Here is a 13,502-nt window from a genome sequence, read left to right on the forward strand (position 1 = left end):
GGGGGCCCTGAGATGGTGACAGGAGGGGCCCCGGTTTAATAACATGGATGCTTCTGGAAGGCCTTGCTCTGATGGAGATGAAATATGTTGCTTGCTAGCAACAATGTTAGGTCTCAGACTCTTATTTTGTGAAGCTGGCAATGCCTAGAACAGTGGTTCTCAAACTGGGGGCCCTGAGATGGTGGCAGGGGGCCCCCGGTTTAATAACATGGATGCTTCTGGAAAGCCTTGCTCTGATGGAGATGAAATATGTTGCTTGCTGTCAACAATGTTAGGTCTCAGACTCTTATTTTGTGAAGGTGGCAATTCCTAAAACATTGGTTCTCAAAGTGGGGGCCCTGAGATGGTGGCAGGGGGCCCCGTTTTAATAACATGGATGCTTCTGGAAGGTGGCAGGGGGCCCAGTTTAATAACATTTTATAAAATGTATTAATTTATCCTAAATTCTGTGTAATTAAATGTCAGAAAAATAACGCTACTAACCAAACAGTACTACATTGAATAATTTAATATGTTTTTTTCATTCAAATTTTAAGTTTTGGAATGTTTTATGCCATACATTTTCTTTGGGGGGCTCAAAGCGATGCACTGTATAGCCTACAAGGGGTGCCTCACGTCGAAAAAGTTTGAGAACCACTGTCATAGAAGAACTCATTTAATTAAATATAGTGATTTTGTGCATTTCTTTGCATTAGGTTTTCTTTACAAACCTATTATTGCCAAACCATTGTAATAATCATTGGTTTAGTCACATTTAACTATATTAAACAATGAGTATCTCTTACAAATTTTCCATTGAAACTGAAAATTATAAAACAAGCAGGTGAAAATTATTAACAAGCATTTCTTAAATTTGATGAAAATGTACATTGGTGCTTGGACGGCTGATTATTAACAGAGATTATTAGAATGTAATTATTATTGTAAACAAAAAGCTAACTGACAACCAGTAAATTACGCCAAAGAGCAAAATGTTTGCGTAAATAAATTCTACGCGAATTACAAATTATTTTCTATCGTTCTTTAGAGTCAAAAGACATTTTTTAGGTGGTTAGGCTCCATTAATTTCTAAATGCACGCCTGTATTTTACCTGTGACTTTTATTTTGAAGTGCAATGCCGTATTCCGCCATCTTGAACGTTTGTACGGCTGCTCGCGGGTGCTAGTGACGCAGGATGTGAAGCGTGCTTCTGCTCCATCATCCCACGAGCGAAGCGAGGGAAAAAGTTACGAGCTCCCCTTGAACCTTATCGTTGACAAACATGTCGGGAGACGACGAACAGCAAGAGCAGACCATTGCTGATGACTTGGTGGTCACCAAGTATAAGATGGGGGCTGACATAGCAAACCGTAAGCGTGACCCTGCAGCTTTATGTTTGATTTAGGGTTGAAGTTGAGCGAGCGACGGTACCGCTCGCTGCTCGGCCATGTGTCTGTCTGGTGTCATGAGCTGTAGTGAGAAACAAAACAGTGCAATTTTTCCAGCTTTTTCTGTAGTTGATTTAAATTGACATTGCAATAGGAACCGATATTTTGTAATCGCAAATGCATTGTTGTGTATTTTTTCGCTTAGCGGATTAGCAAGCTAGCGGTAGTTTACGGTTCTAAACGTGCTCAAGTTTTGAAGTTAGTGATATATCGTAGATATATCAGCACCACTTCATACTGTTTGAATGTAATTAAAACTTATTTTAAAAACGAAGAGGGTGAAAATGTGTAATGTTTGTGTGCAAATTTAAGTAAGTTTAACAGTAATGCTGAGTAAGCTGTTGCGACTGTCAGTCTGCGGCCAGTCAATTTCTTTGTCACCATTCCTAATGGTAGAAATGCGTAATGGTTTAATGTTTATTGATCTCTTTCAGACTAGACAATGTTGGAGTGTTCTGCTTTAAAAAGAATTCTAATATGTGTTGGTTGAAAAAAATGCTATTGTTTTTATTCATATTAAATTTATTTCCCCCACAGAGGCTATAAAGGTTGTCATTGAAGCAGCCAAGCCTGGCGTGTCTGTGGTCAGCCTGTGTGAGAAAGGAGACGCTTTCATCTCTGCTGAAACAGGCAAGGTGTTTAAAAAGGAAAAGGAGATAAAGAAAGGTGAGCATGCGTCTAAAAACTACAAAATATACTTTAAAAACCTCAAACCTGAAGTTTTTAAACATAGTGATTTTGCGCAATAGGAATTGCCTTTCCCACCTGCGTCTCTGTGAACAACTGTGTGTGTCACTTCTCGCCGCTGAAGAGCGATCCCGACTACACGCTTAAAGACGGTGACTTGGTTAAAATGTGAGTTATCCTGTTCAGTTGCTGTGCTGTTGTATATATTGTTGTCAAGTCTTCTTTCTAATCATTATCTTGTATGTTTGCACAGTGACCTTGGAGTGCATGTGGACGGCTTCATCTCCAACGTTGCCCACAGCTTTGTGGTTGGTGCCACCAAGGTATGGTTCTCTTTCAACTTGGTCATTCTGTTGGATGTTTTTGAAGTTCACTAAGCTTTGCTTACTTTCTAGGATGCTCCTGTGACAGGACGGAAAGCAGATGTGATCAAAGCGGCCCACTTGTGTGCAGAAGCTGCTCTTCGGCTGGTTAAGCCTGGTAATCAGGTTAGTTAGAATGAGGCCTATCCTATTAATAACCTTTATCTTCATAAATAATGGTAATAGTTTATTATTTGCTAGTTAAATATAATTAATTATTAACCCCTTAAGGGGTGTGCACACCAATGTTTTTACGCCCACGGCCGGTGTATGTTTTCAATTGTTTCCGCACTCAACGCTGAGCGCCGAGAGTTGAAAAATATTCAACTTTGTGTGAAAAGCTCAACTCGTCAATGTCAGTTTTCACACAGCCGTCCAATCACAGTGGAGTAGGGGCGGAACAAATATCACAACAACCAGCCAGTGCATCGTACAACGACTGATAAACAAAGCAGAAGTATCACAGCAACCAAAACGCTCGGCTGAAGAAAGCTGGCACTCAGATTAAAAACAGTTGGCATTTGGCGTCCTCCAGGCATTTTCAGACACGTTTAATATCTTTGGTTTGCACGTTACCTAAATGTCACCTCCTTTTTAAAATGGGAGGATAAAAAGTTGATGTTCTCTTGGATACCACTTTTTAAAGAAGACACTTCAGTGTGTGTAGTTGTTAATATTAAATTTAAAAATAGTAATTGAGTTTAAGCTTATTTTAATAAATAAAAATAATGCAATAAAGTTTACATTTGATATACTCAAAAACTATACAATTTAAAATGTTTTATGCCCAACATGTAAAAAAAAAATAAAGCCACAAGTCTTAACTAGTTTTGATTAAAATTTAAAGTTAAGTATTTTTATCACAAAAAATAAAGTTTTTTGTCACACTTTTAGTGTTTTAACAAACCAAGGCCACTAGGTGTCATTAGATGGTTGCATACTAATGTCACAAATAAATAAATTACTGTCACTGCATTATTATTACTGCAATAAGGACATATGAAAACTATATTCTTAGAGCTTCCCAATGATATGTAGGTTGTCAGGATTTTTGAAGATTGATAATAAGATTTTTATGTTATAAAATTGTAATAACATTTAAGAAGCTAATTTTTTCTCAAAATGGTGATGAAATATGAAAACTACACACTTATGGTGCATTCACACCAGCTACAGTAGAGGCGGCAAAAACGTGCTATTCACACGTAGTTGGACGCTTGAACATTTGAGTTTACGCGCTTCATTCGCGCGTGAAATTCTAGTCATTTGAGACATTCATGCGGAAATTCGCGTCATGGGAGGGGCTTCTGCGACTCTGCTGAGACCCCGCTTGCTTCCTGTTATAACGTCACTACTACAGCAAGGTCATGATTCCGTCAAATGTTTGATTTTTTTTGACGCATTTTCTGCGGCAAAGCTAAATTCACGTGGCGATCCGTGCCATTCCCCCCGAGCCTACGGTTTAATAGTTAAGTAAACAATTTGGGCCTATCTGTGGGCCTGTGACAGTTAAGAGTTAATAAAGATTAATTAGTTAAATGTGACCCACCCAGCTAAAGTCATTTTTTGTGTGTAATTTACTGTTTTCTATATAAAATCATTCTACAGAAAATAACATTTTGTGGAAATATAACCTTGATATCATTAAAGATGGGGTGCATGATCTCTAAAAGCAAATGTTGACATTTGAAATCACCTAAACAAACACGCCCCTACACCAAAAGAATCTGGACCTCCTTCTGATAGACCCGCCCCACACATACACACAACCCAGGCAACTGATTTGCTACAAGTGTGTTTTGGTACACGGCCAGACTCCCTTTTCCAAAGTGTTTCTCAAAAATTGTGCACCCCGCCTTTAAAATTGACCAAGTAAGACCATGGCAAAGATTAAAACTGAAGTGAAATTAAACTTTAAAGCTTCAAATCTCATAGTTAGATTGAGATTTTAGCCTATTTTTGTTGCAGCTGTTGCATTCTAGAATATTTTTGAAGTACTTTTATATCAAAGTTTTCATGTAATCATTTTTTTTTTATTTGGTTTAATAAAATTATTATAAAGGTCATAATAGTTTTGCCATCATTATCTGAGTATCTTTGTCTTTTTCTCAGAACAGTCAGGTTACTGAGGCCTGGAACAAGATTGCCCAGTCTTTTAAATGCACAGCCATTGAGGGTAAGCATACTAAAACGATCTTCTAGTTGAACTCGTCGTTAAAACACCATTTCACTGTTATTAAAGTATGTCTGTCTGCACAGGCATGCTGTCTCATCAATTAAAGCAGCATGTGATTGACGGAGAGAAGACCATTATTCAGAACCCCTCTGATCAGCAAAAGAAGGACAATGAAACGCCCAATCTTAGTCCATGAAAGTGTTCTTCACTTCTAAATGTCCTTGTCGCTTTCAGGAAGGATCACGAGAAGGCAGAGTTTGAAGTGCATGAGGTGTATGCTGTGGATGTGCTCATCAGCACTGGAGAGGGAAAGGTGAAAATGTGTTTAAATTTTTTTATAATAATAGTATAAGTGTGTAAGTAATGCTCTTAATACTGATCACTTCCCTGTTTCTGCAGGCTAAAGACTCTGGCCAGAGAACCACCGTTTATAAGCGAGACCCCAATAAGCAGTATGGCTTAAAGATGAAGACATCCAGGATGTTCTTTAGTGAGGTGGAGCGACGATTTGATACCATGCCATTTACTCTGAGGTACTTAATTTTTTGAGTTAAAGGGATAGTTCACCCAAAAATGAAAATGATGTCATTGATGACTCACCCTCATGCCGTTCCAAACTCGCAAGACCTCCGCTCATCCTCCGAACACAGTTTAAGATGTTTTAGATTTAGCCCGAGAGCTTGCTGACCCTTCATTGAAAATCTATGTATGGTATACTGTCCATGTTCAGAAAGGTAATAAAAACATCATCAAAGTAGTCCATGTGACATCAGTGGGTCAGTTAAATCTGTTGAAGCATCGAAAATATATTTTGGTCCAAAAATAACAAAAATTACGACTTTATTTTGCATAGTCTTCTCTTCCGATTTTGTTGTGGGCCGCGTGCATGAGACTGAAGTTAAGTGACTGCAGTGACGCGGCTGACGTGTTATCTGGTGCGCCTCAGCTTTTTTGCGTCACTGCAGTCACGTGACTTCGGTCTCGTGCACGCGGTTCGCAGCAGAATCGGAAAAGAAGACAATGCTAAATAAAGTCGTAATTTTTGTTTTTGTTTTGGACAGAAGTGTATTTTCGATGCTTCAGCACATTCTTGCTGACCCACTGATGTCGCATGGACTACTTTGATGATGTTTTTATTACCTTTCTGCACATGGACAGCGTACCGTTACTGGATTTTCAATGAAGGGTCAGCAAGCTCTCGGACTAAATATATAGCATCTTGGTCTCTGTTCCGAGGATGGACGGAGGTATTGCGAGTTTGGAACGACATGAGGGTGAGTCATTAAATTACATTATTTTCATTATTTTTGGATGAACTATCACTTTAAGTGGTTTTCTTCCCACTGATGGATTATGTTTAGCCACATAGTTTAGACTCTTACTATAAAAAACACATAAAATATTAAGCTAAACATTTTATTATTTATATATATTTATATATATATATGTCAGTTCATGGATGCTTTTATCCAATGTAACTTGGGTATATGCTTTAAAGCACAACCCCTCAGAATTAAAACCATGGTCATGGCTCTCCAGACCATTGCTTTACCAGTTGAGCTACTAAAACTATTCAACACTGTCCTTCATCACATTTCACTTTGTCTTTCTCTCCTTACCCTGGTGCCCGACTTATCTTGTCTTTGTGTACTCTGAGGGCATTTGAGGATGAGAGTAAAGCTCGTCTAGGTGTAGTCGAGTGTGCCAAGCACGAGCTGCTTCAGCCTTTCACTGTCCTGCATGAGAAGGAAGGTGAGACATAAATGTCATGGTAATAAAATGTTATAATTCATATGTAAAATGCTCAGCCAAGCATATAAACTAGTTGGACATATACAAGCATTCATATAAGTGAAAAAATATTTCTTATCAAAGATCAAAGAAGTAAGTCATTTTATAAGTTTGGTGCCATCAGCAGCATCTTGTAAAATCTTTAACATTGGTAACCCTGATGATGTCTGTTTACTCAAATTTGTCTCCTCTGTTTTATTTCAAGGTGAATGTGTAGCACAGTTTAAATTCACAGTGTTGCTCATGGCCAACGGCCCTCTGCGTATCACCAGTGGATTTTTCGAACCAGAACTTTACAAGTCTGAGCATGAAGTACAAGATCCAGAGCTCAAGGTAAGGGACAGGAGTTATTCATGCAACTGTGAAAAGGTTACACACTTGAATTCTCCATTGCAATGTAATATGTAGTTTGTTGGTAAATAAATACGGTCTCCTTTGTTTTCCACAGGCCTTGTTGCAAAGCTCAGCCAGCCGCAAGGCACAGAAGAAGAAGAAAAAGAAGGTCTGTTCAACTTAAAGGAATGGTCTACTCATTTTCAATATTGAAGTATGTTGTTACCTTAACTGAGAATTGTTGATACATCCCTCTATCGTCTGTGTGCGTGCGCGTAGGCGCTGGAGCGCGCTGCGGCGCTGCGATGGCATTTGGCTTGGCCCCATTCATTCAATTGTACCATTTAGAGATAAAGTTAGAAGTGACCAAACACATCAACGTTTATTCTTTTTAAGACGAGTAGTTATACGAGCAAGTTTGGTGGTACAGAATAGGACATGGCGCTTTTCTGGGCGGATTTGGAAGAGTGACTATGTTTTGTGGCGTGATAGCACTTTTGGGAGTACTTCGACTCGGCGCAGTAACACCCTCCCTCTCCCATTATGAGAGTGAGAAGGGGAGCGGACTTTTCAGGCGAGTCGAAGTACTCCCAAAAGTGCTATTACGCCATAAAATGTGGTTCCTCTTTTGAATCCGCTTAGAGAGGCGCTGTGTTTTGTTTTGTACCACCAGGCTTGCTCGTGTGGCTACTCGTCTTGAATGGGAGGAATGTTGATGTGTTTGGTCACTTCTGGCTTTGTCTCTGAATGGTACCATTGAATGAATGGGGCTAAGCTAAATGCTATCGAAGCGTCGCAGCGCGCTCCAGCGCTTGCGTGCACACGCACAGATGATGGAGGGATGATTCGGCGGTTCTTGGTTGGGGTAATGACATATTTTGATATTGAAAATGAGTAGACTATTCCTTTAAATGCAATGAAAGCCTTCGAGAACACAAATATTGCTTTCTGAAAAACCAAGTGGTCAAACTTTTGGTTAAGGTGGCATACCAATAGCCAACTCAAAACAACTAGATTTTGTTAGGGATTTCACATCTACTAATAGTTTTTGGAAAAGACTCGCCTTTATTTATTTATAATCTGACTCTAAAGGACTTTTGACTTTTCACTCTAAAACCATGTGATATGATGAAGGTTCCTGAAGAAAAGGAGTGCCATGTAAACACAAACCATTCTTTTAGGCTAAATTAGAATGCATTGTGAGAACTTTGTGCAAGCTTTAATAAGAAACGGACTTCCACTCAATAATAAGAGCGTTCCATCTTTACTTTTCATTTTTTATTACTCGTTTAAATGTAAAAGAACCATGAAGTATGCATTGTAGTACAATCACTTTGGATAACCGCTCGCTTTTGTAATATGTGGCCTTATATTTTTCAAGGAAAGCCTTTAGATCAGATTTAAGTAGGACAATGGTTCTCAGTATGTAAGAGTAAGAAGCTTATTGGTCAATGTCAGAGCCATGAAAGTCCACTCTTGGCAAAGTTCAAATGCAAGTCACACCCTAGTGTCTGCCTGCAATAATTTTAAACACTAAAGGTTGTTTGAAGGTCGGTAGGAGGATCACCTTGAAAGGATTGGAGTCACTGCATCTGTTAACGTATTCGAGACGTAAAGCCACTTAAACTGACTTCCTATGATTCTTGAATAAATATGCAAATCAAGCTTATAAGTCATCTAAGAGTGGCATGTCTTCATTGAAAGAAATGTTTTGGTTTTATTTTTAGATCGTGTATTTCATTTAATTGCATCATGATTTGTAAAGCCACATTTACGAATCCATAAATTTAATACATTTATTTGTCCCCAGGCATCAAAGACCGCAGAGAATGCTAGTGGACAACCGATGGAGGCCGAGAGCCAAGCTGCTGCATAGACTCCCACTGCCAACCAAACTGACTGACCGAGCCTCTGCACAGCCCAAATAACAGAACCATTAAAGTTAATTATAACCTGCCCCACTGAGAGGCCTTCTGGCCAAGCCTTCTATTTGAATACCTCCTCATTAGTTATACAAGACTGCTGCAGGGTTTGTACAGTTTACTTAAGTTCCCAAACTCCTGTTTGGTTGTCTATGAACCACGCTTCTCTCTGGAGCAGCTGCTACTCATAGAAAAGGGAGGATACAGATGAGCAGGTAGATACTGACCAACTGTGTTTACAGGAGGCAACACTGGGGATCTTTTGATCCTGTCAAGAGTTTCACTGACCTTGTACAAGCCATCTCATATACATATGTAATTATGGCACTTATTTGGCAGCATTGCAACAAAGCACTGTTCATGTCATTGCGGAAGGTTGCCTTTTTGTAATGGGGTTTTGTCTGTTGGGAACTATTATAGTAGTTTGTATCAATGACTTGTAATGAGTCTCTGGAGCAGTTACTGCCTAAGTACAACTCGATTATAACACAATCACTGCATTGGAAGTACTGTTAATCAATTTGGTAAGCTTTCATTTCTGTCCAATGACATTCGGCATTCATTTTGTAATATTTCCCAATTACAAAAGCTCTTTCACATTGCTGTAGAAGTTCCTTCAGCTTTCTGGTTTGATTCCTGAAACTATTGTTTGATTAAACTGACTGACCAAATTCTCCTGCCATTTTGTAAGCATACATCTAATAAATTGAATTAGGCAAGTTATGTTTCAAAGTCTGATTTATTCTGGTTTTAGCATAGACAGCTGTACCCATGCTAACCAAAAGCTGTCAGGTAATACACATGTATGGAGGAGACATTACTTAAGCTGTTGTGTAACAGTGTTGGGGGTAACAAGTTACAAGTCAGTGGTTCTCAAACTGCCTGGGGGCCCAATTTTATGACATTTTCTCAAAGACATACATTTATCATAAATTGTATGTAATTAAACCTAAAAAAAAAAAAACAAGGCTACTAACCAACAGCACTGCTTTGTATACTTATATATGTTTGTCTAATTAAAATGTTAAGTTTGAAAAAAATGCATACATTTTATTTGAGGGCCGTACACACTGAAAATGTTTGAGAACCACTTTCCTAAGTAATTTAATTAATTTTCCTTTGATAAAGTATGGGATTACTCTTATTTTTCCATTAATTTAATAACAGTTACTTTTGATGTAACTAAATATTGTGTATAGACTGTAGAACAATTATGTATACTGTAGGACAATAGTGGATTTATGGAAACGCACTAAGTTTCCAATCCTCACAATTAACCGGTTGTTTATTAGCATTAATATTACTAAAATAATGTCTGTTTCCTTAAATGGCACGTATTATTCTGCAAAACCTTGTTCTACATCCCTCCCCATTTCTACCAATACTTAGTAAGTTGTTAATTTTAAGTATTCATAAACAGTAGTTGGAGTATATTGAGGCAAAATTGGTTAATAGTAAGAATTGGACCCTAAAGTGGCACTAGAATAATTTATGTACTTTAGTATGATTTATTCGAGCCATTTCAAGTTTATCCTTGCATCATTTATTAAATAGGTTAAATTTAATTAATAAATTATGAAATAGATTTAGAAAGTAATTAGTAATAAGTAATTAAATACTTTTTGGAGAGCGTAATTTGTACAGTAATCTATCATGATTTAAGATGTAATAAGTAACTTGTACTTAATGGGATAGTTCACCCAAAAACGCAAATTCTGTCATCATTCACTAACTCTCATGTTGTTACAAACCTGTATAAATTTCTTTGTTCTGATGAACACAAAGGAAAATATTTTGGGAAATTGTATTTAAGGAAAGCCCCTTCAGATGCATCGTCTTTTTTTCAAGGGGATCCTACAACTAAATAACACATTTCACTCAATGTTTGTAACCAAACCTTTCGTGTACCCCATTTATTTCCATATTATTCTTTTTTTCTACTATGGAAGTAAATGGTGTCCACAAATGGTTTGGTTACAAATAAATTGATGCAGGTTTGTAACAACATGAGAGTGAAAGATGACAGAATTTTCTTTTTTGTGTGTCTCTTTAATTACTTGATTTAGTAACAAAAAGTTTATCCAAAGGTGACATATAAAAATCATAAAAAAGCAAATAACAGCCCCAAATAGATGTTTATACAATTTATATAATTTAAATGTCACGTGTTTGTTATATTGTTGGGTTAAGCTAGCAAAACGTTTCAGAAATGTTCCTGAATATTTCTTACATTCCCAAGTGATAGTCTTTAATTTCACTATGCTTTATAAAACACCCATTTGATTTTGTACTAAAATATACCCATCGACACATCAAATAAAACCATAGTAACTACATAAAAAACTACACATAAATTCTCAGTACCAATTACGTTCAGTTTTTAATTCTATTCATTTTTAATCAAGACCATAATACAATTCACATGAGGTTCACACGAGGTTTACTGACAGTGGACCAATTCCAAACGGCGTTTTTGCGACCTTGATAGGCACATCGGGAAGGGGACTATGCATAAGCAGTCGCTCCGGATAAAGACGTTGTTTTAATTTCTCCATTTGCCAAGTGTATTATTAACAGCCACACTATGAGACATATACAATTGCGCACCTCCTTCCACAGAGTTTACATATCAAAACTTTGATCTTCAAGGGGAATAGTGCATAGGGATGATCTATTCAGATTGGCATGCGCCCTAACCGACAGGTGCAGCCTGCAGCAGTGCGGCACACGTTTTTCTTTCACTGTCGCTGAAAAGTGACGTAATCCAGGCGTATAAAAGAGACCGCCTCCCCTCATGACGATCTCTTGAGTCGTTGCTATCGCTTGACGAGGTGAGGAAATGCTTGCTGTTCTTAGCCGTGTAGTACAATCCATAGCAATCCAACATATTTAAGCACAATCCATCGATATCTCTAACATCCTTTCTTTCTTTACAGAACCATCTTCTCATCATGAGAGCGAAGGTAAGTAAAACTATTGTTTGTGGCGTCATTTTTAAGTTTCTTTATCAGGCTAGCATTGCTAACAGTCTGGTGGCTAGTCAACAATTCTAATGTTTGTAACTTTAATTGAACTTATGCATGTTTGGCGATTGTTACGTTTGTATTTTAAGTTTAACGTTAACCATTATTGATTGAAATTGATCCTTTTTTTTAGTCAAATTCGCTTTTGTTGTAATCGGGCCTGCATGCGGGACTTTGTTGTGACCATGACGAGTATGTTGTTAACCACTACACGTTTATGATTTGTATGCAAGTTGGATTACACGTTTAACGTTTTATCAAATCGTTAAAGTGTATTAGCATCAAAGTTAATTTTATTTCAATTTTATCTCGCCTAAACGGCATGCTGTGTTGCGAGAGAGCATGGCGGGGAGGGTTGGTTAGATTTGCGCATGTGCAGATCTGCATGTTCTTCCAAACAGATTTTTATATCGTGCAAGAGTGTAATCTAATCATTATCTAATAAAATGACTGCTCTCTCTTTACAGTGGCGAAAGAAGCGTATGCGCAGGTAAGCTTGTCCTGATGTGCTTTATGCGTCACGTTTTCTAAAATGGCAGTATGTAGTATTTACCCAAGTGCTTTTTTTTTAGGCTGAAGCGTAAAAGGAGAAAGATGAGGCAGAGGTCTAAGTAAACTGGGACCCCCTGTCGCTGAAGCTGAGATTGATCTTCAACTCCAGTCTCCTTGGCAAGAGTCTGCTGGAAGCCCAATTCAAGATCCATTCATCCACCACCTGAGAGCCCAGCCATCTTCTCAGCGGAGGCTTTGGTTTTCCATCACTTGGTTCTGCAGAAGCACCCTGGTCTTCATGATCCTGTGAACTGTTTTTGGACATTCCCAGACTTATCAGCGCAGCTTGTATTTTGTTAATCTCGTCAATAAATTTTTGGTTTAACAAACGCTGTCTTGTTATCCTTAAGACGTTTGCATGCTCAAGCATGTACTGTGGTTTTATTTGTAAGAAGTCACTTATTCAGTTTGTGAGGGAGTGAATTAAAAAGGTGGATTACTAAAAGCTGACAGTCAGGGTTAATTTGCACTTTTCTTTAGTAATAACATTAATGGACACCATGTTACGGTGTTTGCAGAGGGGTTTTCAAACAATAAATGGTGTAAGAAAAAGACAAATGTGGAGACCTTAAATGATGTGTAAGAGTAACTTACCCAGACCGACTTTTTCCAGCCATTTGTTGCCTGGCAATGTAGTGTTGACTCAGCTGGTTGCTACATGGTGACGTCAAAACTGCACATTTAGTTCACATCTGCATACTGTAATGAAGTTTAAGGTTTTTAATGTTCTTTTGCATTACACTAAAGGTCAGATGCAGAAACTAAATGTAGATCCAAATAAAACTGAGTCAGTAATAAAGCAGGTGAGAATTTAGTTGCAATGTACACCTAATACACGAGTTGTGTGTAAATATAGGATTGAGCATGCCCTGGGCTAACTAGACCCATTAAAGGTGCAGTGTGTAAATTTAAGTGGCATCTAGTGCTGAGGTTGTGAATTGCGACCAATGGCTCATTTAACTGCTCACCCATCGCATTTAAAACGCATTGAGTAGCCACCACCGGACAAACACGTCATCTTCGGAGATAGCTTTGTAAAAAAGTTTGTCCATTTAGAGCTGCTGTAGAAACATGGCAGCTCTAAATGGCGACTTCCATGTAAGGGGACCCTCTGTATGTAGATAAAAACATCTCATTCTAAGGTAATAAAAACAACGGTTCATTATGAAAGGCCTTTATACACCCCTGATAATATAATTTTGTATATTTTGCATTTCTGTCGAGATCC

The 13,502-nt window shown here is 38.0% G+C and overlaps 1 protein-coding gene and 1 long non-coding RNA gene across 2 annotated transcripts; both read left to right on the forward strand.

The window, feature by feature from the left end:
* The first annotated feature begins 1,140 nt into the window (after nt 1–1,140).
* Nucleotides 1,141–9,418, forward strand: pa2g4b (proliferation-associated 2G4, b). The gene is made up of 13 exons (XM_055188848.2): nt 1,141–1,350; nt 1,966–2,094; nt 2,178–2,283; nt 2,369–2,438; nt 2,511–2,603; nt 4,590–4,653; nt 4,737–4,815; nt 4,888–4,966; nt 5,053–5,186; nt 6,311–6,405; nt 6,650–6,777; nt 6,893–6,946; nt 8,588–9,418. Exons 1-13 carry the CDS (start codon nt 1,263–1,265, stop codon nt 8,651–8,653), a joined length of 1,185 nt encoding a protein of 394 aa, XP_055044823.2. The 5' UTR covers nt 1,141–1,262; the 3' UTR covers nt 8,654–9,418.
* A 1,998-nt stretch (nt 9,419–11,416) lies between these two features.
* Nucleotides 11,417–12,603, forward strand: LOC129431113 (uncharacterized). Its single transcript, XR_008639715.2, has 4 exons — nt 11,417–11,530; nt 11,636–11,662; nt 12,190–12,212; nt 12,295–12,603. It is a non-coding gene; the product is annotated as an uncharacterized lncRNA (long non-coding RNA).
* The last annotated feature ends 899 nt before the right edge of the window (nt 12,604–13,502 follow it).

Source organism: Misgurnus anguillicaudatus, chromosome 13 (genome assembly GCF_027580225.2).
Source record: "Misgurnus anguillicaudatus chromosome 13, ASM2758022v2, whole genome shotgun sequence".
In the NCBI taxonomy this organism is placed as follows: Eukaryota; Metazoa; Chordata; class Actinopteri; order Cypriniformes; family Cobitidae; genus Misgurnus; species Misgurnus anguillicaudatus.